The 23,960-nt window shown below is 39.4% G+C and overlaps 1 protein-coding gene across 1 annotated transcript; it reads left to right on the forward strand.

The window, feature by feature from the left end:
- Positions 1-15,821: 15,821 nt before the first annotated feature.
- Positions 15,822-21,612, forward strand: PRRG4 (proline rich and Gla domain 4). Its single transcript, XM_032188560.1, has 5 exons — positions 15,822-15,930; positions 18,655-18,818; positions 20,046-20,094; positions 20,475-20,610; positions 21,292-21,612. Exons 1-5 carry the CDS (start codon positions 15,822-15,824, stop codon positions 21,518-21,520), a joined length of 687 nt encoding a protein of 228 aa, XP_032044451.1. The 3' UTR covers positions 21,521-21,612.
- The last annotated feature ends 2,348 nt before the right edge of the window (positions 21,613-23,960 follow it).

Genomic DNA, 23,960 nt, shown 5'->3' on the forward strand with positions numbered 1-23,960 from the left:
CTGCCCTAGGTTAGGCAAAGGGTCTTTCCAGCTTGCTAATTCATTGACAATGCATAAAAGCCCAGTTGTGACTCTTCTACTAAATGGAAGAGAACAGGAATTTTTCACCTTGGCCTTGCAACTACAGGACTCTGAAATTAGCACAGAGTGCTAATTTGGATCATGCGTTGCTTTTTATACAGTCAAGTAAAACATTTCTACCAGCATGCAATTTATGTTGTGACAGTGCACCTTTGGGTGCTGGTAGAACCAGGCTGCTTCAGTACTTCTCTGGAGAACATTCTCCATCCCCTTAACTAACAGCTTAGTAAGAAACGTCACTGGATCTTCTCTTTTGCATTAGCTAGCTCTATCCTTCTTTATCGTTTTGTAAAATTAGGGGTTACACTTGCACTAATTTACCTTAGCATAGAATTGTCTCAAGAGCTTATAAAAATTTTTGAAACAAAGACAGCAAATAAATGTATTGCTTGTTTCGCTAAAGAAAGAGAAGATGTTCTTCACTGCTCTAACAGCTGAAGAAATAAAATAACAGATTTATTCCACCTAGTAGAGATCCATTATTCAGCACATTTTATCCAAGGAACACATTTGTGAACCTGCTACTATTTCCCCTTTTCCAAAGGGGAAAAACCACCACCCAGTCCTAGTCACATCAAGCTGCCCTCATCTGTCATATTCTGGTCCAAATTCAATAGTATTTGTTTAAACTCAAAGTAATTGTAAAGGTTTTTATTCTGGAAGATGTGCATGTGTTCCAAAGCCAAAATCCAGTGAATTCCTGTCGGATAACCCGACCAAAAACCCCGGGACAGACAGACACAACGACCAGCGTTCTGTGCCGTAAGCCAATTTATTACTGTGTGACATTATCTTATATAGTGCCAAAGCATCCCGCCCAGGAACCCAGGACCCCACCCACTGTGCTCACGGGCACCCCAGACCCTTCCCTTCGTGCACACAGGCACAACCCAGAATAACCCCACAAGTCCCTGCCAGTGAATTTCCTTTCCAGCGAAATATGGTGTCTGGGATGAAGGGGGCAAGGTAGTCCAACATTACATCCTTAACGCAATACAGTTGTCCTAAAAAAAAATTCCTTAGCAGCTTTGCTGACAAAAACCTCCTCAGATATCACCATATTGTCTTATGTTACTAGTACCTCTCTACAAAATGTCATGCTTTAATAAAATTGTGAGAGAAGTATTGGCCAAATAACTCTTGGATCTTAAACCCCTCGGGTTAAAAAGAAACAGGCCTGCATTTTTTCCCTTTTCCCTAAAAGTTTTTGTGCTGTTCTGTAAGATACCACTTTCCCACCTCTCACGTTCGACATGTCAGTGAAGCTACTGATAAAGAGTATAGATAGGTGAACTATCCCAAAATATCATCAAATGGTTAAGATCTTTATCTGTTTCAACCAATCTAAATAAAACTGATGTTTACTATATGCAGACTCAACATACAACAACAAAAAGTGAGGGAAAATGAACAAAACATTCCTGACAAGACCAAACTGATGACCCAGAAGCCATGTGGGAAAGTCTCTCCAACTCAATATTTATTTTATTCCACCTTCAAAGCTGGATTTTGAGTAATAATAAGCATTTCAAGCAATCAGTGTATATCAGTGTATCAGTGTATATTTACCTTTTTGAATCAGAATTCAGTGAAAAGATGCTCAAACATGGAGCAACCTGAAGTGAAATTTTTTGAATATTTTGTCAGGTACTTCAAAGTTAGCTACCTGTCGAATTCTGGATGAAACTTAAAGAAAATGGAACTGCTTGTTCAAGCATTGCATTGCATTGCTTGAGCTCTGCATTCATTCACACACACACGTGCACTAAAAGAAGATGACTTCAGGAATCAAAAGAATTTGATAAAGACTTAAAAGGATTTTTTTTTTTTTTTTTGATAAAAATATACAATCTTCCAAAAACTAGCTAGCCCAGGCATTTTCAAAAAACAGATTATTTAAAATTTCCATAACATGCAAGTTGGTTCGCAGGTTAATAAACACAGAAATAAGTTCTCTGAATCCTTACCTTCTGTAATCAAAACCAATTATATAGTACATTTTATCTGTCTTTTATAAGACAATACTATGGTTTAAAGAAAAAATAAAGGTAAAAGGATTTTTTTTTTCTAAGCACAATTAAAAATATTACTAAGAAAATAGGAGCAGACACCTCAACTTTTTCCAGTAAAATTTAAGAAAGAGAAGAGGACGGTTACAGTAAAAATGTGCATGTACTTCTAACCCTCACGTGGGATTGAGTTCTCTTCTCCCTAACCTTTCCGTTCCAGTATTTTTCAAGATTTAGTCAATGTCCTTTTACATATTAGTGTAAAGGCATTAATTGTTCAATGGATCATTAGCTCATGGGAACCTCATTTTACCCAGATTTTAGAAACAGCAAAATCTAGAGATCATTTTACAGAAACGCAGTACATCTGTTGGTCTTGCACACTGAATGATTCAAAGTAGCATACTTTTTATTTTAAGCCATACTGCCACCTAGTTGACAACCTAATGAACTGTGCTGGCCTGAAACAACGCACTGTAATTACAGCTAGAGCCTTTGAATAAAACTGAATTGTTTTCTAAAAACATGTTTGTGCAAGGATTAAGATACCAGGAGCAATGAGCACCTCAGCTAACTTTCTCATCTGTTAAAAGCTCTCTGGCAGTACAAGAGCAGTTGCAGAGTTCTGCACAAAGACCAAATTTATTCAGGTAGCACTATGATTTCGTAGTTCATACTTCTTTGTAGTTACAGTCGTGAAATAAATATACCAAGTATAAGTCAAAGCAATATTTAGACTCAATACCATCAAGTAAGGAATTAGTCTAAACATAACAATAAGCTGAGGAATAAGCAGTGTATTGTTACGTAAACATAATACACTGAGAAAGGGATGTAAGAAGGGATGTAACGCATTAAAGAAAGTTGGTTCTGAATGATGCTTCCATAAAACATGTTGAGCTGTGGCATTTTTCTCACATGATGGGCTCATTAAGGGCAACAAACTGCTCTCTTAACCAAATTTAGTCCAAAAAAATCAGGGACAAGTCAGCAAGAGAAGCACCTGCAATCTTTTGTTCCCCCAAATGCAGGCACTATTGATGTTTATTCCCAAAGTTTTGGAAAGGAGTTATGTTATCTTCAGAACTAACTCATGGAGACTTTTTTTTTTAATGTGTCTAATAAAGTATTAGTTTAAGTAATAGTTTTTCTTCTACAAATCCTTCGAGACAATTTACAATAAAGTTGCTATTAAACATTTTGGGATTCTTACAGTAAAACCTCAAAATGAATTAAGAGTTTACTGAGGTATGGAAAAGTTGTTTCTTCTCTGCTCATGGAGAATGTTGATGTTGGTGAAGAAGGTTCCTGCCTCTGAGAACAAGTACCTAATCCTATATATTTGCATCCTGCTATAGGTTACCGTGAGGACATCCCTGCAGCACGTGTTTTGGAACAGCTCCCAGTGGAGGTCAGAAGCAGCAGGAGATGGTAAGGAGCACAGGAGCTGTCTCCTCCTTGTCCTGCAGCATGCTCAGAGCTCCAGAGACTGCAGAAGATGAGCAGACCTTCCCCTGCATTGGGTACCCAGTGTAATATAACAACAGACACAGCCCTAGGCTGATTTCTGCAGGAAGGGAGGCAGAAATATTCTGTGCATGTTTCTCTATGAATACAAGACAGTACTTAAATGCAAAAGGCATGAGAAGCCAAAATAGCAACAGTTTGGCAAGAACTAAACATTCTTAGTGAAGTATTACAGGTTGAAGCACTCTCCTGCTGGCTACACATATAGTTATCTTCTCAGCTAGAAGAACCATCGCCTTGGCTATAACAATACACAGCTGGCACTGAGGTGTCTGAGGAACTAAACCAGAAAAAAAAGATACCGGTTTCAAGCCAGCAACACCTCAGCGTAGTTACCTGTAGGCAAGAGACACGGGAACTCAAATACAAGTGGCACAAGAATCAAACTACGTGATGCTATACATAAAAACACCCAGAGAAACATGTGGGAAGATAAATACTCCTGCTCTTGTGCTCCTTGTTTGGACTCGGGCTGTGGAAGGTGGCGCTGACAGAAGAGATGCGCCACGTATCAGCCATCTCCTCACAGACCCCCAGCGTGGCAAAGCCTGCCCAGAGGCAAGTAGCCTGACTAGAAACTTCAGCAAGTCATTTGAAGACTTTGGATGGGACACTGCGTAAACAAATCCGTGTGAAAAGATTAAACCCTACACGATAAAACAAGAGGAGAGAGAGAGTGGCCTCTGGGCAAGGCCCAGGTTTATTAACAGTGCCAGGGCCCTCCATGCTGAGCAGCAAAACACCTTTTTTCCCCTCTCGCCAGTGATTCAACCACCCTCACACCTCCAACACCCACACCAGGTTCAGAGTGGGCAAAACCCCAAAGCTGTCCCCCTTGGCCCCTCACCAGGCAGTGGGGTGCAGGCCAGACACGCCGCACCCACCTCAGGGCCTGCAGCTGGGCCCTGGGCCTGCAGGGGCTGAGGGGAGGCAGGCAGGTGTGAGCGGGGACCCCCATTTCCCCCTCTCCTCTTCGTCTTCTGGCAGGGACACCATCTTTGACAGCACCACAAACTTCCACGAAAGCACTGTTTCTGTACATTTTATAGTGAAAGAGTCTTTCCATAAAGTTCACAGCGACAGCTTGGTGCATTTAACACCACACAACCTGCATTGTAGGGGAAGATCACGCTCACTGGGAAGGAAGTTGCTTTTCATAAAAATCCAGTGATTTACTTGGCACAACCCTAAAATATTTATTGGAAGCAAAGATTCCAGGAAACGTAATATTTTCCAAAGCACAACTCAGAAAGCATTCTTTGCCGAAGGTTTGAAATACGCCATCTAGATCTGAGTGCCACCGCTGACCCCAGATTTATTCCTGTCAAGGCCACGGTTGGAAGCTAGGAAGGGAGAGCGGAGGGCTGACCTCTCTCCTGCAGCTTTGAGACAGTGCTACAAAATGAACACCAGATTGGTGACTCTCAGCCATTAACTGTTGGCCATGACAGCTGTTGGAAATCACGTTTGCGACTCTCCACAGCTTTCCAACCTTAGAAAGTACATTTGGCAGCCTAAAAAATACGCTGCACAAAACTTTGTCGTTGCTTTAATATTTTCTGCTATGAATTCTACCAGTGTCAGCCATTACATAAGTTTTATACTAAATTTGAAGGAAACAATTATTTATAAAATATGTTTTTGTACTTAATATGTCAACGACATTTGGCTTTCTAACAAAGCCAACATATAACTCATATCTTCAGCTACAATCTGAAATCTGTATCCATCTTTGGTAATACCTGCTTGAGATGAAATAAAACGTATACTTGCTGGTGAAACACACTGGTCAAATGGTGCATGTTCCAGTAAATGCTTTTTCTTTTTCAGCAGATGCTATTACTACTGACAGTATTCCAAGTAACTTGAAATATTAATGCAATATTTACTTAGCAACTTTGGAACCTGTCAAATCGTATTTCTGCGGTAACATTTGCAGTTCAATCAGCTTTTTTTCATTTTTTTTTTTTTTTTTTTAAGTTCCTTATATTCAGGAAACTTCTATCTGAAGCTGCAGAAGAAGTGCTACTGCTGCACAGAATGTGGCCGGCCCGTTATGAGTTTTATTTATATGCTATGATGATCCTGAGATTATATTCATCCTCACTAATGTGAGGAATTCAATCTGAATGGAAAATTTCAATACCTTTTCTGATAAAAACGGGTAACAACCAAACATGGTTCTACATTTTTACATACAAAAAACTCTTTGATATTTCCCATGGGAATTTGGGATTCTTGCTCTCTGCCGAGCTCAGATCCCCCATCCCACTGCTCCTCCTCCCACACCAAGTGCATCTATAATCTTCCTGTGCTACTTCTGCTCAAACCAAAGTGGGGAGGAGGGACATGAAGGAGAGAAATTCATTTCTTTCCATTCTCCCTGCATACCAAAATAAAGTTTTTGGCCTCCGACCTCCAGTTTTTAAATCCTTTCATTTTATATAGCCTCAAGTCCTTCCAAAAAGGCTTGTTGGAATTCCACCTGTCCTTAGAGTAGCTGTATGTTCATTGCTTCTTGCCCTGGATATATCCCCATTTTCCAAATTATTCCATGCTCACAGAAGATAGTAGTGAAAATTAAAAAAATAAAACCAGTAATATCAAAGTTCAATTATTCAACCTGTTGCAAAATCATGCCTGACCAAGCAATCATTTAAGAACTCACTCACCTTCCAGCTTTTTGCTGTCAATGGCACTATTCACAAGTTGAAGTGAAGTGCTTTGCTGAACACTCAACATCAAACATTTGCTAAACCTAAAAATGTTTGCTACAAGTAACAAGTTTCAGTATCTTGGCCAGATTTTCAGTTTTTATCCGAACTGCATTCCTTGAAAGAATATTAAGTCTCAGTTCTCTTCCTTACATTACAAACTGCACTCCAGCTAGCACAGGTGGTGCTGTTAAAAAACAATCAAGCTGCTTGTGTCAAATAAACATGGTCTTAAGACAAAAAATAATAATTTCCAGTACAGTAATTCTAAGCATCTCTCAAATACACATTTCAAATACCATGATGAAAAAACAGATCAACAAGTTATTTTATAAAACTCAAATATATTCTTAGCTTGAAAAAGATGTTAATCAGATTCAAAAGTTATCAGATTCAAAAAATAGTTTTAAAATAAGAAAATATCTTTCTTTTGTATTTAGGTCAAATAATAAGGATGGCCTTTTTATCACATTAAAAAAAAATAAATCAAATACCACAAAGAAATATGATGGCAGTCCTTTTTTCCTCATTTTTCTCCCTCCTTCCCCCCCCCCCCCCCCCCCCCCCCCTTTTTTTAAATTATTATTCATTTATTAGGTACACAATTATTTTGTTGTTAGCGAAAAGCCAGAACGAGCAAATACCACAAAACTCAATGGATGATTTCAGTAGGAACAGTAGCATACTAGGGCTAGCACATACTGAAAAACAGAAAAAGAGTTAGTCTCTTTCAGTTTTGTTTTTCATAATTATGCTATACAAAACAAGCTGGTATAAGAGGCTGGGGGGAGGGTAGGAATCAGAGGCTCTTTGGCTGAGTGGATGTGTTACATTAATTTCTTAATATGTGAAGGAGTGGATTACCCCTCTAACAGCAATGGGAAATTAGTTTCTTCATTTCTTCATTAAGACTGTGGGAGGGAAATTAATTTTCTACTCTGGTTTTCAAAATTAATTGAATATATCTTTATTAACATGATAAATATGTACACATACTTTTTGGTTGAAAGAATTCTCTAAATTAATCCTAAACAGACATTTTCAAAGCAGTTCGTTAGCACATGGATTTTTGTTTAGTTTTCTGAGGTTATATAAACATTGAAGAAATTGATCACCTAAGTTTTAATAAAGTTATCTACAGAAAAAAGCATCTCAAAACAGTTTTTCTAGTATTCGTTGAATAGTACGTTAGCGAGCTTTCTTTTTTTCTGCTCTATATTTGTACCTGTGTTGTTGCAGTCTAACATGTGCCTAAGTGTTACAGTTTCACACGTGAGTGTATGCACCAGAAACTGTATTTGGTGGCTCTAACGGGAAAGCCCAGTTCTTGAAAACATCATCCTCTTAGCTTGAAGGTGTCTAGATGCCTCCATGTATCTGTATATTCACTTAGGTGAATTTACAAAGCATCTCAAAAGTTGCTCACTTCATTTCCTACACAGTGTTTTTATATCTGTATTGCAAACATAGCTCCTATGGTGTAGTTCCACCACGGCATCATTCTATTCTTTTATCTACATTCTGTAGTATTCTTCTATATACAAAGTCAATCACCTCAGTTATACTAATGGCTTTTGGATTTAATCTTCCACTACATAAAGTGCAATCTTATCCTCTAACATCTTTCAAACTGAAAAATAAATCAAGCATTTTTTCTAAAAAAAATTAGGTTTTTAGGTACTGAAACAAACTATCAATGGCTAATTTTCAAACTGTCTGAAGACAGCAAGGCAGCATGCTTTGATCAGACATAAGCTGCAGAATGAACACAACAATATCACAGCAGCCTCAAAGAGCCTATAACATAAGGAAAGTAAGATCTTCAGGTTCTTTTGGCCTAAAGGCTAAAAAGCATGGGAAAACTCCTAATAGCTTCTTAAAACTTAATTTTCCTCAAGTATCAAATGCATTATACGGGGAATATGACTTGAAAACAAGTCTTTTTTTTTTTTTTTTTTTTTTTTTGACTTAGTCTTCCTTGAATGAGGGACAAGTCCATGCTATTTTGTGGGGCCTCTGTCTCCCCAGACAAATAAGTAATCGTGACCAAAATTATTCCAATTAGGCTACCTTCATTTAATCTTTTTTTGTTTTTTAAAACTTATACGGTTGACCTTGCAACTTCTACCATCTTTCACATGGAGTGTATTACTCTTTTCTTAAGAGTCTTAAGAAAAGAATCAGAAAATTATTTCTGTGAAAGGTCACTGCAGTTACTGTAACCCAAATGCAAACTCTAACCTCTACCACCAATTCCTAAGTCACCATTTTCTGTTTAATAAGGTGCGTAATGGTTTGACAGTCTTGACTTGAAAAAAAAAAAATCACCTTGATATATAAAATAAAACTATAAATGAAAGTTTGACTCTCTGCATTCACAGACTATCTTCACAATCCTTGAGAAACAATGACCTTTAAGGAGACTGTCCCAAATAATCCGTTAGATCTTTCAGATGTTTTTCTGCCTGAAAATATTACCTACGTGGCTGGAATATTTTGCATTCGGTTCCTATGTTCAAATAATTCAAAAAAGGTTATTTCCTAAGTTACACACAAAAGACAGGAAAATACCCACATAGTCAATGGAAATTTGCCTTTGCAGAAGTTCCTCAAGTCACCTCCATTTCATGGGCTCCACCTTAATTCATATTAATTGAATGCTGGAGAATTATTTTAATTGAATTGTTCTGCACCAAGAAAAGCAGACTAGAAGTAAATAAGCAAACAGGGGATACATTAGAGCTGATCTCCTTCCTTAGGAAGTTAATAGGAAGTTTACGTTTGGCTGGTCAAGAAAAGAACATCTTTTTTATAGACATAGATCATAGGAATTAAATAAGCAAAGTTTATAGCAAACAAAATCAAGACTGTCTCAGAAATATCCACACAATATAATTCAACCTGTTTAATCCATTTTTACCAAAATAGATCTTCTCTTTGAGAACTGCTGACAAGGAAGTTGCAAAACACAACCAGAAGGAAGAAGCAGAACAAGTTCCTCACTTGTTTTGATAATTCATTGTTTCATTAGTAGCTTAAGAAACCTCAGCAAGTCCACAGAGCATCTTTGTTAACATGTTAACCATAATTTGCAAAGACAAAATTAGTTGCACTCTTTGCCCAGAGTTAAAACAATTAGATGTCAAAACAGTTCAGCTTTAACACAAGTAAAAAAAAAAAAAAGCTTTAATCTCTTTTTTTTTTTTTTTCCTATTGTTCCTACTAGGGGAACTTAAAGAAGCAGAACAAGTATGGATGAAAAATAACTAGCAGATGAGATCTCAGCCACCTGAGGAAAAGCCAATGGCAAAACAATCTATCTGTCACCAAAACCCTTCCTCCAAAGGAAGGAAAAATCTCTTATCCAACCTGTGATTTGAACAGCACAGAACAGAGCTCCTTCCAATAGTGTAACACCTATGAAAATTTGAAATCTGATTTTTTTTTAAGCTAGTGGTGCTGTTTTAGTTACCTCACATTCATGGAGGAGGTTGATGAAGGCCCTGCAATTCTCCATGTCAGAATGCCAACACAAGCTTCTGCTTCTGTCACAGCTCCAACAAAACCACCACATTATCCTCTCCAAGGACTTTAAAGAAAACACACAAACACAAAACAAAGCCACACAATGCAAACAAAAGACAGCATGCTGCCTGAGATCAAGGGAACTTCAGAAGATATTTAATAATCCAACACACAACCTCAAATTGAGTAGAAAAAAAAAAAAAAAAAAAAAAATGCTTTTTATAGGAAGTATTCTCAAACTCTTGGTCTTGAGCCAGGACTCAGTAATTTTGTCCCATAGGTAACAAACTTGGGATGAATGGGGCAACGTAAGACCATGCTTACTTAGCACACACCCACCTGTAAGTCAGATGAGAATGGCAGTGCACAAAAGCCATGAATAGTTAGAACACAAGCCCAATGCCCAGACTTCCAGCCCAAAGATATCTCTTTCCTTCTTATCATATGAACTTCCTTGCTTAAAGAAAAGAACAGCAGCACAGTTGGAGGTGCCACAGCAGTCCCGCAGCTTACCACCTGTCTTCATGAGCCATCACAATGATCTACGGGATCTACCATGTCATCTACCCAGCAGTTTCTCCCGAAGCCAAATCGTTCATCGCTGGTGTTCTTCCTGAGCTACAGCATTAGTCAAATAACTACTTGGTTGCCTGCGTAGGATAAACTAGATTATGACTCTGAGAAGGGTCATTAGTCAAGCATTAAAGAGTTTAGCATCCTTTGCGAAATAGCCTGGCTTTGTTGTAAAGCACCAGGAGTTGTACGCACATCCGGGATGTAGTCACAACTATTCTGTCAGAAATGAAAACTGCCGTTTTGGGGGCCACAAAACAAAAATAGCCATAAGATGTTATACCCGTTTTCCTCATTTAACCTCTCTGAGAAGAGGGAGTGCCTACCTAAGTTCACCACATATTTCCTTAGATCGGAAAATAGTTAAGGCAGCTTGTAATCATTGACCTTAACATAAAAAAAAAAAAAAAAAAAAAAAGGCAAAACAAAAAAAAAAGCTTTCCTTCAGTCTATTATATGAATTTTATTTATTGTTTAGAACCTGCTTTTAGACCATTGCAAAGACTACCTGCATTGTCAGACCCGTGCAGGCTGTCCCTGACACAGACATCGCTCTCTCATTCAGGTTAAAAACCTCAGAATTCTCACCAACTGCTTCCTCCAATTCAATTAAATTCACTTTTTTCTTTATCTGGCTATGTAGTATCCCAGCCCATTTTCTAGAAAGCATAATTGACATAAAAAGAATGGCATGTTACCATGTGCAGAAAAAAATATATAGGTGGATCAACACCACTGTCTACAAAATCAGAATTAATGAAAAACACTACAAACAAGTTTGTAGTCTGTGTATCAACCCTAACAACCATTATGTCTGCTTGCACCTAAAATAATTATCTCACCTACACTGACTGCTACTCACCAGTGGAAATAAGTTGAATTTTTATGATTATGTCCCTAAAGAAAATCCCTTTCTCACCCTAAAGCAGCCCTCCCACCTCATAAAACCCACAAACACAAAAATTTCTAGTGGATCAGTCAAATCGAAACTGACTGTATCACAGCAACAAACGAAAAGCTTACCAAACAACTCCACAGCTACCACAATAAATGCCAGGCATAGCAGACATCAGCTTCATTGCATTTACGCACATCAGAAGCCTGCATTGCTGTGACTGCTGCTCCAGCTGAACAAGATCAAGACGAAACCAAAGCTGTCCACCTGGTGTTGCAGCACTTCACTTACAAGTGACCTGGCAGCTCAGTTTCAGTCTGAAGTGAAACGTGAAAAAGAAAAGAAAAGGAAGGAACATGAATACAGGGCATCAGCTGGTCAGAGAAATGACTCACAGGAGATGTAATGCGACAGGAGTAGTTACGGAGCTAACTAATAGTCCCAAACTTGAGCAATTTAGGAGGTGAGACTGAAGCATCAGGGCTTTTGCTCTACTGTCACAGGTGTACCGAGGCTGGGAGGGCCCTCTGGGGGTTATCCTAGCCAAGCCCCTGCCCAAGCAGGGCCACAGCCACTCAGCTGGTGAAGATCTCCAAGGATGAAGAGAAACTTATCTGGGCAACCTGTGCAAGCACTCAGTCAACCACAGAAAAAAAAAAGGAAGAAAAAAAAGTGTTTCCTTACACTGAGGGGGAAGCTCCTTTGTTGCAGTTTGTGCCAATTCATCTCACCTGGTGACTGGGCACCACCAATGAGGCTCCATCCTTTTTGAGTCCTCCCCTACAGCTGTACTATGTACATAAATACGTATTACAAGCAGGTGATTTTCAGTCCTGCAAGGCTTTTATTAATCCTCTGTAAGCATTTTATTTGTGTAACTTTCCCATAAATGTTTGCAAATGTTTGTATAAACAAAGCAAATATAAAGCAATTACTAACAATCCATGTAATATTATATAATACTAAAATCAACAAATATTAACTTGCTAATTGGATGTATGACTACTTTTGTTATTTATGTGCTATTACAAGTGTTAACTTATTGCTTAGAAATTCTGGTTACCAGTTTAGTTTTATTAACTAAATGTTCAAGTAGGTGCAGGCTTTTTTTTTAAAAAAAAAAAAAAAAAGTCTTTAGGAAAAGTTCTGCCTTATTTGGAAAATTAACAATTAACATTAACCTATGAACCTGTCCTTAAGATCTTGTTGTTTTTGTTTGTTTGTTTTTTCTTAATAACAAGAACTACTAAGTTCTCACATTGCGTTTGTTTTTCTGTTAAACTGCCATAAAAGATGTAGGTAATTTTTATTTTTTTTTTTAAGATAAAAAATTGACTAACTCTCCACAGCAAGCAATAACACCAGTAGAGATCAGTTTTATAAGCTAAATTCAAACTTTTAATTCCAAGGAGCCTCATGACCAACACTTAAAGCCTTCATTCACCATATCTTCTGGGGATGAAGCAATATTCTTAACTAATAACTAAGTGACATGCATAGCAGAAATTTAAGCATATTTAAAATGTGCTTAAAATTCTATTCTAGCTAGCATCATTAAAATGGTAATCTTGATTTGAAATACAGATTTAACAGAGGCAAGTTTGTCACTCAACGGGATGTTGTTCTTTATGCCTTTTATAAGACCAACCAACTTAGCCAGGGGGGAAAAAAATTACACTTCTATAGAAAGGCAGAAGGGACAGCAGGTGGTACCTGAGAAAGTATTTGTCTTTTCCAAATATGAGTTGGTCTGACATAATCCTTCCCTCCAGCACACCCTATGTGGAGCAGTTACCCAGCACTCTGATACACTTCAGTCAATTGTTGAGACACTTATTACTGAATGCAGTAGTTTAAGAAACCCTTTGACGTTAGCTGCACTAAAACAATGATTAAAATCTAAATTATGTCAGATTAGCTTGAGTAAAAAGGCATCACTTCTAAATCAAGGTGGAGTTAACTGAATTTCTGCCCAGGTACAAACACGGGAACTTCAAATACAATTTTGTGTAGCAGACAACGTACAGCACACGATGCAGGAAATAAAATAAAGCAGCACAAAGAGCCAAACAGATGCACACACTTCCAGAGTCCACAAGAGGGGGTCATTCAATTATACAATCATTTAACTTATGTTTCAAAGCTCTACCCGCAGCATATCACAATACAAACGATTGATAAACACCGCGTGAGAAACTGGACAACAGCTACAAGGAATTTAACGTTTGAGAACTTATGGTAGGCTATATTTGCATACTGGAGTGAGAAAAAGGGTGTTACTTTTCCTGACTATGCTAAACAACCGAAAAACATCCTTGATAGCACAGTCTGAATGGGACACAGCTAGCAAGGGGCTAGATGCATTCCTGCCCCAAAATACTCCAAACAGAAACTAGCCAAGCCTATTATACTTGGCTATACTGAAGCAGATACACTGCTACTCATTTGCAGCTAAGTAATTAATAAATGCAGAAACAGCTTAGATTGATATCACACTCTTCTTGGGAGGCATGCAGCGTATTTTACTTACACTGAAACACACCACGGAGTTGTTGTGCATTCATGCCCCTGTGCTGCAGCCGTCCATGGGTATTTTGCTGGTTGGCAGGCTCACAGAGACCCTCACGTAGGAGCTTGGGCTGAGAGCTGAGCAGCAACACACAGGAGGAAGCCACAAAGTCCTTTATAAAGTACTGGGCATTTCTCCTGTTTCCCAACAGGTAGCCACCAGGTAGTCTCAGCTTCCTTCTTAGCGTTACCTGGACAATAAACACCCTTTTCTTTCCTGGTACAATGCAGTTCTTCTTAGACCTCAGTTGCATTGGAAGTAAATACACAATTGTACTACGGAGCTTTCTATTGAGATCCCCAGCAGCTAAAAAGCATTAGAGCAACCAGCTTAAGTTACACACTCATCAAGTATCTCTTAACTGCAATGTTGATGTCACTAAGTAAATATTTAGCCACAGTCATCATTCCTCCAAACTGTTTTCCTTATCCCACACATTACAAGTTTCTGTTTTCCTCCCGCAAGTATCCGATCACTTCCAGCAGCATTATCCCGTGCCCTTTGTGTACTCCCCCCTGCTCCTGTGTACACAAACCACTTCAGCACTCAAATAAATAGCGCAATCCAGTGACTACAGGAAAAGCTCTAGCACAAATCATGCTCAGTCCCTGAATTTCCTGCTAGCAAAATTGTTCCGATCCCACAGCCCAAAAGTTACGTTGGTGTGTGATTTATGACTGAACGTGATTGCCTCGTACAATAGTACCAGAACATTTTCTTAGCTGCCTTCTCCCCTTACCCTGTGTGGCTTTCCAAGCACCGCTTCTTGTCCTCGCTAAGCGCCACAAAGCGTTGGAGACCCCAATGGGGAGCAATGTGTCCGCCTCGCTGGCGGAGAGGAGTTAGCTTTGCAAGCGTGAGGGGAAAAGAAGGGAGGCTAAGGGGGCAGGCAGAAAATGTAAGCTGGTTCTTTTGCCCTACCTGGTGAGGAAGACCTGGCGAAGAGGAAAATGCTGTAGAGTGCTGTTTGATAAGTAGATGCTGGGAATGAGCAACAAGTTTTGGGGTGCGCTGCCACCCGGGCGCCCTCCTCTCCTCACAGCTCGCCCTCAGCTGCTACCCGCGAGTTTTATTTCGGGGCGGCGAGGACCAAACGCGGCTTTCAGCGCTTTCATCAACCCAGCAGGGAGAAAGCACTTCTCCTCAGCCCTGTTTGACAACAACGAGAAGCCTTCAAGAAGCGACGACGGGATTTCTCCGGGTCAATCGCTAACCAGGAGCGGTGCCGGAGCTGCTCGTACCTTGTCCTCGAGGGGGGTCAGGGCGGCTGAGGGGACAGCCGGAGCCCTCGGCGGGGCTCCCTCAGGGCGTTCCCTGCCCGCCCCGGTGCCGGCTGAGGTGCGGCCCTGCCCCTCGGCCGCTCCCTTTCCAGGAAGCGATCGCTACGGGGCGGCGGCCCCCCGGCAGACACCGAGAGGGCCGGAGCCTCGGCAGGGCAGGTAGGGGAGCCGGCAGGGCCCGGGGAAGAGCGGGGGCTGAGCGCGGGGGGCTCGGCTGCGGCGGCCGCCTCAGGGAGGGGAGCGCGGGCTGCTGGGGCTCGCTGAAGGCAGAGCGGGTGCCGTGGTGGTTGACACCGGGGAGCTGCCTTCTCTCCATTAGAGAGCCCGGGGACCTTTCGGGGAGCTCCCTGAGGGCGTTTTCTTGTTAAGGTGGCCGCCGAGCCCGTGTGGCAACTCTGTGGGGGTCCCCCGGAGGGAAGCGGGGCTCGGCGCCACGTGCGGGTGTGGTGCCAGGGAAGGTGCGGAGACACGCAGGACCTGTTTGTGGGGCGGTTTTTATCTCCGCCAGGGCACCATTAGCCCGAGCGGCGTGTAGGTGCTTGTGCTGGGTGACTTCACCTGTGGGATTCACGCAGGGTTCAGCGCCGACACCTCGGAGGAGCGATTGCGCCGTCGTGTTCCCGAGTTTCTGCCTGACGGAGCCCGGACATGTTGGTGGCCTTGGCCCTGCTGTGTCAGCTCCAGGCTGTGGTGGTGTCCGCGGTGCCGCACTGCGCTGAGGCACGAAATGACCCGAAGCACCCGGAATCCGAAGATGGTAACTGACTTTTACCACAATTTTGGTCTTCCTGAAGTCCAACTGTATCTAGGTTTTCTTCTACTAACTTCTAAACTACTTTCTTCCTATGCGCGCAAATGCCTTCCTGCTTCATGAACACACTTTACAGTTTTATTCTTATTTTCAGGGTGCTTGAATCCCTTTTGCTGAAACGTGTGATAATTTGGGTGTCAGTAATATATGTGTATCAGATTCACCAGTAAGCGAAGCTTGGCACAGCCCAGCTTTTTCTAAGTCTTTGGATTATTGTCAGTGATATGAACAGAGAAATGTCAAAATTTCCAAAGTTTGAGATCTGTATTAAGACGGTATTGCTTTGATACTATCTGAGCACATTACATCATAGTTTTGTATATCTAGAATTCATTTAAAGTGTTTATTTGCTTGGTGTTTGAGACTTTTTTTTTTTCCTCAGTGCCAGATCCCTTACAACACCTTGAAATATAGCGCTGATATTGCAATTCCCTACTTTGGAAGGAGGGAGGTGGAAAGGAGGTAAAAACAAATTTAGTCTTCAAGAAGGACTCAATCACTGTGATGCTGAGCCATCATAGTTAAGCCCTGATGCTTAACATTTAAGTGTCAGGGCTTCGTAAAGGAATTTTTAAGATAGCTGCCCCATCTCCTCAGTGAATAAGGAGTGCAGAAAACTTAACACAGACTTGCAAAAGCCATCGCATTGAGCAGGAACTCCTTCAGGGCAGTAGGTTGATCAGAAAACATAGCTAGCAGAAGAATGCTGAATACAAGTTATTCATTAAAATCCATATTGCTCTGGGGCAAAACACAGAGCTGCCAGACTGCTTCTACCCTCCAAGTTCACAGCACAGAACCCTCTTCTGGCAATAGACTTGGTTCTCTCATTTTTTAAGACAAAGTTGGAAAGTGGGAGGCCCATCTCTTTTATCCAATAATTTAGCAATTAGAACAATTGCCAAGAGTATGGGGTACCTGCCTTGTGAGGTTACCTCTTCAGCATTTTCTGAGCCTCTTTTACCACTAGAGTGACTTTATTCAGCACATCGCATGGATGCATTTTTAATTAAATGTTAGGCATGCTAAAACGGGATTTACCATCTTGTTGCACTATGGCTCAAGAACTGCAGTTCTGTCACGTATAGCAGAGAATTCAAGTTCACGTCTCATTCTTCAAATACTATCTTAATCATGGGATCATATGTAATTTGGAGGTGGAGACAGGTAAACATTGACTATGTCCTATAAAGTAACAGAAGGCACAGGTAAATGGATGAAGGCTCTGAGAGCAAAAAGGAGCTTGTATCACTGGGAAAAAGGGGTCGTAGGTTCTACTGTATTCTCCAGGCAGCCCCATTGTGCACTTCATTCATTAAAATGCAGCAATTATCTAAGTTAATTGAGAAGTATAGTTAATAGCACTTGCAAAGAAAGGTATGAAACACTACTGAACAAAACCAAAGATCTGTTTCAGACGTATTAAGTTACTCCTATGTGATTTGCAACGAACCAAGATATCGATAATATTTATTTCTGTGTAATTCTTTTCCCTTTCTAGAGAGCAAAATATTTTGAGATACCATTGCCAGATCTAATAGTCACTATTAGGATAAAAATTCCAGAATGATGTGATAATCCAGCCAAACAAGAACACAGAGCTAATTTGTAGCCAAATAACTTTATTCTGAATCTCATCTCCTTTTTTAGCTGTCTGCCTTGGTATGTAACAATGCTGTTTCTGAATTACAGTTGCAAAAATAATCCTCTAGTCATCTTACTAAACCAAATAGTCTGGATTTCTTAGAGCGCAGATTTGGCTTTCACTGAAAGCCAAGCCAGAAAACTAGTTCTGTCATATAAAGACGGTATTTCTTAAAAGAAGCTATAGCAAGAACAGGCTAAAACTTGACTATGAAAAACGCCTGGTGAGAAAACACATTCCTGTATTCCAAAGCCTTCTACAATTTCACTAACTTCTGGAATCTTACCTTACAACTTACTCCACGAGGCTTCATAGGGCTTGTAATAAGCACAAAAGAAGAAAAGAATTAAATTTCTTCAGAAATGCCTGCTGCCAGTAATATTCCTATCATGGACTACTTCAGAACAAATAAGCAGGGTAATATGCCAATCTTTACATAAAACTTCCCGCCATGGTTGTGAAAGGAACTATTCCTGTGAGTAGGACTCTGGCCATGATGTAAAATCTAGTCTATAAACAAACACTGGAACTCACAGACACCTGAATCTTGATAAATGTATTTTGAAGATTCTTTTGGAAGGTGACTTATTTTTTCTTTCTCCTCCAGTAGGTCAGCATCTTGCTGGGTTTCAATCAGACTGGATTTCTGCATTCTCTGACTATGCTTTGTTCTCAAAGGCTCCAGTGAAAAACTGATGCCCGTATCCCAGAAGGGATAACACTAAATCTTGAACTGCCAACTGCTGTCTTGAGAACCAAATTCTCTTGGCCATTATAAGAAATAGCTGAAATGCTTTATGAGAGGAAAATATGTCCATTTTATATTGCATAATTGGAAAATTTAGCAGCAAAGACAACATATTAGGAAGAGAGCTTGATGTTTTTTTCTCCTCTATGTAGTTGAGAAGAAGAGAACTTCTACAGGAAAAAGTTGACTCAACATAGTCCCTTTAAGATATTAACCACTCTTTAAAAACAGCCTTCCTAACTTGTCTTAAATCACTTTTTTTTTTTTTTTAAACTAGTGTTCACATCAGCAAAGGAGGCCAATTTATTCATCGGGCGACGTCTTCTGAACAACAGATTTGATTTTGAAGCATTCACACCGGATAACCTGGAAAGAGAATGCTTTGAAGAGTTGTGCAGTTATGAAGAAGCCAGAGAAGTATTTGAAGACCCTGATAAAACGGTAGTTGTTCAAACAAATTGATATATAATGAAAGAGGCTATTGAATATACAATTACTGTATTTAAATACTATTTTTTACAGCAATTAAAACAAGATGATTGCTTATTTTATAGCAGTAGAGGCCCAGATTAGATACGATTATTGCTCTTGATATGCAGTGAATGTGCTTGCATATGTACTGTTGCGTTAAAGACTTGAGATAACAGCTCCAATTCTGCACAATCAGAAATGAAACTTCAGAAGTACCTCTTGTGGCTATATCTATATGCATTTCAGAATCTTAGTAACTTCTCAGCATCTGGACAGAATGTGTTCCAAATGCTCTACATATTAATTGGCTAATCTCATCCTTATTTAATGCGAAATAAGCGTTTTATAAGAGAGAAGTGCAAGCTAGATCTACATCTCAGCTATTGCTGAGTATGAGTAGCATAATTTTTAAGTTGCTACCTATATGCACCTTGGAAAAAAATATAATTTAGACAAAACAAATGGGAAACTTTACAGCCCAGTAATAGAACATAATAATGGAATAATTAATAGAATAATAATAGAATACTTGCTGCATGTAGCATTAATCTCTTCACGATCCTATATGTGCTCTGCACTAACCTGAAGAGCAAGGAACACCTAACCTGAAGGTGGAAATGCTAGTTTGCAATTGCTATCATTTCCTTAAGGAAAAGATGAAAATGTTAAATCAGACTCTTTCTGGAGTTTTGCTAGACAGCAAAAGTAGAAATTATGGCAAAACACATTCAGCGCACTGCAGTTACGCAACATGAAGGTTTTTCTCTTAAAGAATCCTATTATTTTTCCCAGCTAATATGAATTCAAATTCTGTTCATAAAAATGTCTGATTCTTAAGAACTTGACTTTGCCTCATTGATACTCCTATGTAGGGATTACAAAGGTTAACTGTCACCATTTTTAGTATCACAATATTTGCTAACTTCTGCAGGCAGCAATGTCTCTATGATGTAACAGACAGCTAAATGCAGTTCAGTATTTCACCAACTGGCATTTTATTCTTTGTGAAATGGTAATTTTTATGCAAATTTGAATGTATGACATAAATATGATGGGATAAGCAAGTACAAATCCCTCATCAAGAGTTGCTTCTGTTTATGCCATTGTTAAATTCTGCCTACAGTACCATATTTTATAAAATGCGCAAGGTTGCCAATTATGGATCTTTTATAAATCTGATCCTTTGTATTTTTATAGATGGATTTTTGGAAAGACTATTCAATTAAAGGCCCTAAAATAAAAACAGGTAAATCATCTTTTTATTCTTTTCTTCTTTCCTCATATTGCAATGTCTTGTATTTGTTAAAACAGTACCTCCTTAAAAATACACCAGTTAGCAGATCTACAATTTGATCAGGGTCACAAGTATGTGAAGAAGTATTTGGAAGGCATTGGAGGAGAGACATCTCAGAAGCTTCACATACAGAAAAGGGAACATCTACTCACCTCTGCTTTAAGCTGAATGTGAACTGTGTTGCACTGATACTATGGCTTGTCAGAGCACACCAGACATTTGTGGAAAGGAACAGCTTTATAGCACAGCAGAATTGATATTTCATAGTGGACACTGTAGAGTATGTAGATGGGAAAAACCCTGTTTGAAAATAACCAATATTTTATTTTCAGGTGATGAAACACTACAAAAGATTAACGTCACAGGACTTCTCATCAGTCTAGTTGCTGCTGGAGTAATGCTAGTCATAATCGGACTGCTTATCTTCTACTGCTGCAAAAGCAGATGCAAATCAAGGCAACCACCAGGGTAAGGAACTTCACTGCTTAGAGGGGGGAAAAAAAAAAAAAAGTAAAAAATCCACCTTGGCCTCTTACAGTGGAATTTAAAAACCACCACTGGTTGCACTGGTTGGTCTAACTGTGTTCTCAGATAAGCCAACGGGAGCTCTAGTTCTCAGTTTCCTGGAAGCAAAGCTAGGTGAGGACTAGCAGTAAGTAGTTTCGCTGAAGTTAATTAGTAACAAACAGCACTTGCACAGCTGACACACATTCTGTTTTTGTGTTTGTGTGTCTTCTTGGGTCCAAAATACCCTTGCTTAAAAACAGAATCAATTTAATAGGTTGGGGCCTGCACTAGAAAGTCTAAGTGTGCTCTATTTTGCTTTCAAAAGTAGAGTGCACTTCATGGCATTTAACCTGCTTCAGATGTGGAAGGATGTAGGTTGGAGGAAATGCTTCTCTATCGATTCTCCAGCCCTGCTTCATCCTAAACTTCAATAGAAGAGGAGTCTGTTCTCTTCCCTACCCATTTCCCATTAGTGAACTATTCTTACCCTGTGGTCTGAGGAGAGTATTTGGATTCTGTTGTTTATGATCGTTAATGGCAAGGGCAGTTTTTTTATTATTGTTTCACAACAAAGACTTTATATCCTGTCTTCCATTTATTAAAACAGAAGCTGCTACTTATAATGCTGTTAACTTTGTTTAGGTACTTGGATTATGCAAGAAGTAGAAGACGTAACTCTACCAGCATCTTCAGAAGGCATGAAGAGTTTTCTTTAAATCCAGTTCCTCTCAGAACTGATGATTCAGGACTACCAACTTATGAGCAAGCAATTACTTCAGGTGGACAGCACGAGGTACCACCACCTCCTTACCCAGGGCCCCCAAAAGGGGCACGGGTGTTCAGAAAGTCCATGTCGCTCCCTGCCCCTTAGCTACAACCCTCCTTCTGGAGAGAGGGGGTATTACTGAAGCATAACATACTTTTTTAAAGTGCGCTACCTTGCATATTGCAAGACAGTTTACAAAAATGTGAAAGATCTTTAGCATAACTAGGAAAAAGTGAAAATCCCATTTGGGAGAAGTGATCTGTTGCAAAGACTGCAGGACAATTCTTTGCATGAGGTTACTGCGCTAAGATGAGGGAATGTATCGGGATTAAGTCTTGTACTGTTACACTCTTCCACATGCACTTTGAGCCATCCCATCATACTATTGATGTTTCATTAATAGTTTCATCTTGTTTCTTTAGAAGGAACAGTATTTTAATTGGTTTCATAGACACTAACCATTTTTGTGACTTGATGTTTTCAATCACTAAGAAATCTACTTTATTGTTTGTTGTATTCACTGCTGTGTAATTTTCTATTCATTCTAGTAATAGATTTGAGTTTGAAAATTACTTTATGAGTTGATCAAGTATAAATACATTACTGCTTCTGGAATACATTGGTTTGTTTTAGACATTGCTGGTTAATACTAAATTTTATGTATTTTTGTGATTATTTTGGATGAAGAGGAACCGTTAACTGCAAGACATGTTACCCACTCAGACAAAGTATACTTTAATCAAAAGGTTTTTTGATACTCCAACATGGTATTTAGTGTACTACCAGTCTTTTTCTGGGGGGGATGCTAAGCACAGAGCTAGAGATTTGTCCCTTGTTAAAATTATGGTTAGGATACTTTGTCTGGGAAGTACACAGGTTCCATGGATAATACTCCTCTTGCAGTCTCAGTATATAAGTGGGGGAAGAAGAGACATTTTTCTTGTGGAATAATATGCCAAACTACTCCAGGCTTTTCTCTAGATTTTTCCTGGGACACAAACATACTAGTTAAATGGGACTGACAGCAGCACTTTCAAGGAGAGGGATTTCACAGGGATTGTAAAAGTTCAGATTCTGTACTGTTTTATGTAATGATGTATGCAGCTGGCAAGATCACAAATAAACTACAGAAATTGGACTGAAACCTACTTAATCACTTGAACTTTGATTCTTCTGCTATTCCTAAAACTCATTTGCAAGTGATTCTATGCAATGCAAGCAAAAATCTTGACCTTCATATAATGAAAAAACACACCTAGGATGAGTAACTTTATTGCTAAAAGAACTTACAGCATGGATGTTAAACTGCACCTTTTATATACTTCTATAGCATATAACACTTCAAAATTAGTCAATGAATCTGCAGTTTAGACCATGAGGGTATTCAAAATATGCAGCGACTGACATTCAAATAGTGGTTACATGTAACAAACAAGTGGTTGCATGTACACGTCCTGTACATGTACAAACAAGTGGTTACATGTACACGTCCTGTACATTATAAATATGGAACAAAGTTTAAAATTAAATTAAACATAACAGACTTACCTCATCTTAGATAGGAAAAAGTTTCCCAAGTAGTCAATGGGATTGTTTGTTTGTTTGTTTTGCTTTTACTTTCATAGATGGGCTACTCTGTCAAAACGCTTACCTTGTATCTTGTTTTGTTTTAGAAGTTCTTACTCATCGGGGTAGTACAGGAAAAATAAGTAACAGGTAGACCATGCTGTTTTGTGAATTAAGTATTGCCACACTTCCATGTTCTACACACCATTTCCTTTGCAAATGTAGTTACTAGGAGAATATAGAAAAGAGCAAATAGAACTCTCCTTAGGTGAGTGGAGGAGGTAGTTTTAGAGGAGCAAAGCAGGAGCAAATTTAATCCAGCTTGTGTACAGATGTAAATCATCAGAGCTGACCTTCAGGACTTTTCTTTTCAAGGGCTGGCAGGAAAGGCAGTGGATTTTAAGTAAATTAACAGACATCTACCCTGACAGATAAAACCAGAAGTGTCTAAATGAAACCCTGAGAAAAGTTACGGAGTACTTTAATTCTGTTTCTCACAGAACAGGTTTAAACATGTCACAGTACTTAGATGGTCTTGGCTATCACCTTGGACCATTTTCAAAACTAACTTCGTGTTGTCCTTCCAGCATCATACCAGTTTACAGCATGCAACCTTTTAGAAGTCTGAATAGACTGTTAGTTAGAGCAAATACCTGACAGTCAGAGAAGCAGTCTCCAATTCTATCAACTGAAAAAAAAAGTCACCTGACCTGTTTTTTGCTTCAGTGACACAGGAAACCCTACTATGTCATTTCTCAAATCCTCTGACGAATATTATTATAAGAATTACTTGTGTGTGTGTGTGTGTGTGTGTAAAAAACTGGAGGAACAAAAACAAAGGACCACATGGAAGCGTACCTCCTCTGCAGTTTAGGAAAAATGTGACTCTTGAAGTGTTTGATTTTGGTCCTACAGAAGTCTACGGCAAGGTTTTTATTGACTACAACTGCACTGGGATTGGAGCCAAAAATGAAATAAC

This window comes from Aythya fuligula, chromosome 5 (genome assembly GCF_009819795.1).
Source record: "Aythya fuligula isolate bAytFul2 chromosome 5, bAytFul2.pri, whole genome shotgun sequence".
Lineage (NCBI taxonomy): Eukaryota > Metazoa > Chordata > Aves > Anseriformes > Anatidae > Aythya > Aythya fuligula.

Coding starts and splice junctions, on each gene's coding strand:
- PRRG4 (XM_032188560.1), top strand. CDS start 15,822: ATGTTGGTGGCCTTGGCCCTGCTGTGTCAGCTCCAGGCTGTGGTGGTG. Junction 20,095..20,474: donor AGGCCCTAAAATAAAAACAG/GTAAATCATCTT, acceptor TTTTATTTTCAG/GTGATGAAACACTACAAAAG. Junction 20,611..21,291: donor AAATCAAGGCAACCACCAGG/GTAAGGAACTTC, acceptor AACTTTGTTTAG/GTACTTGGATTATGCAAGAA.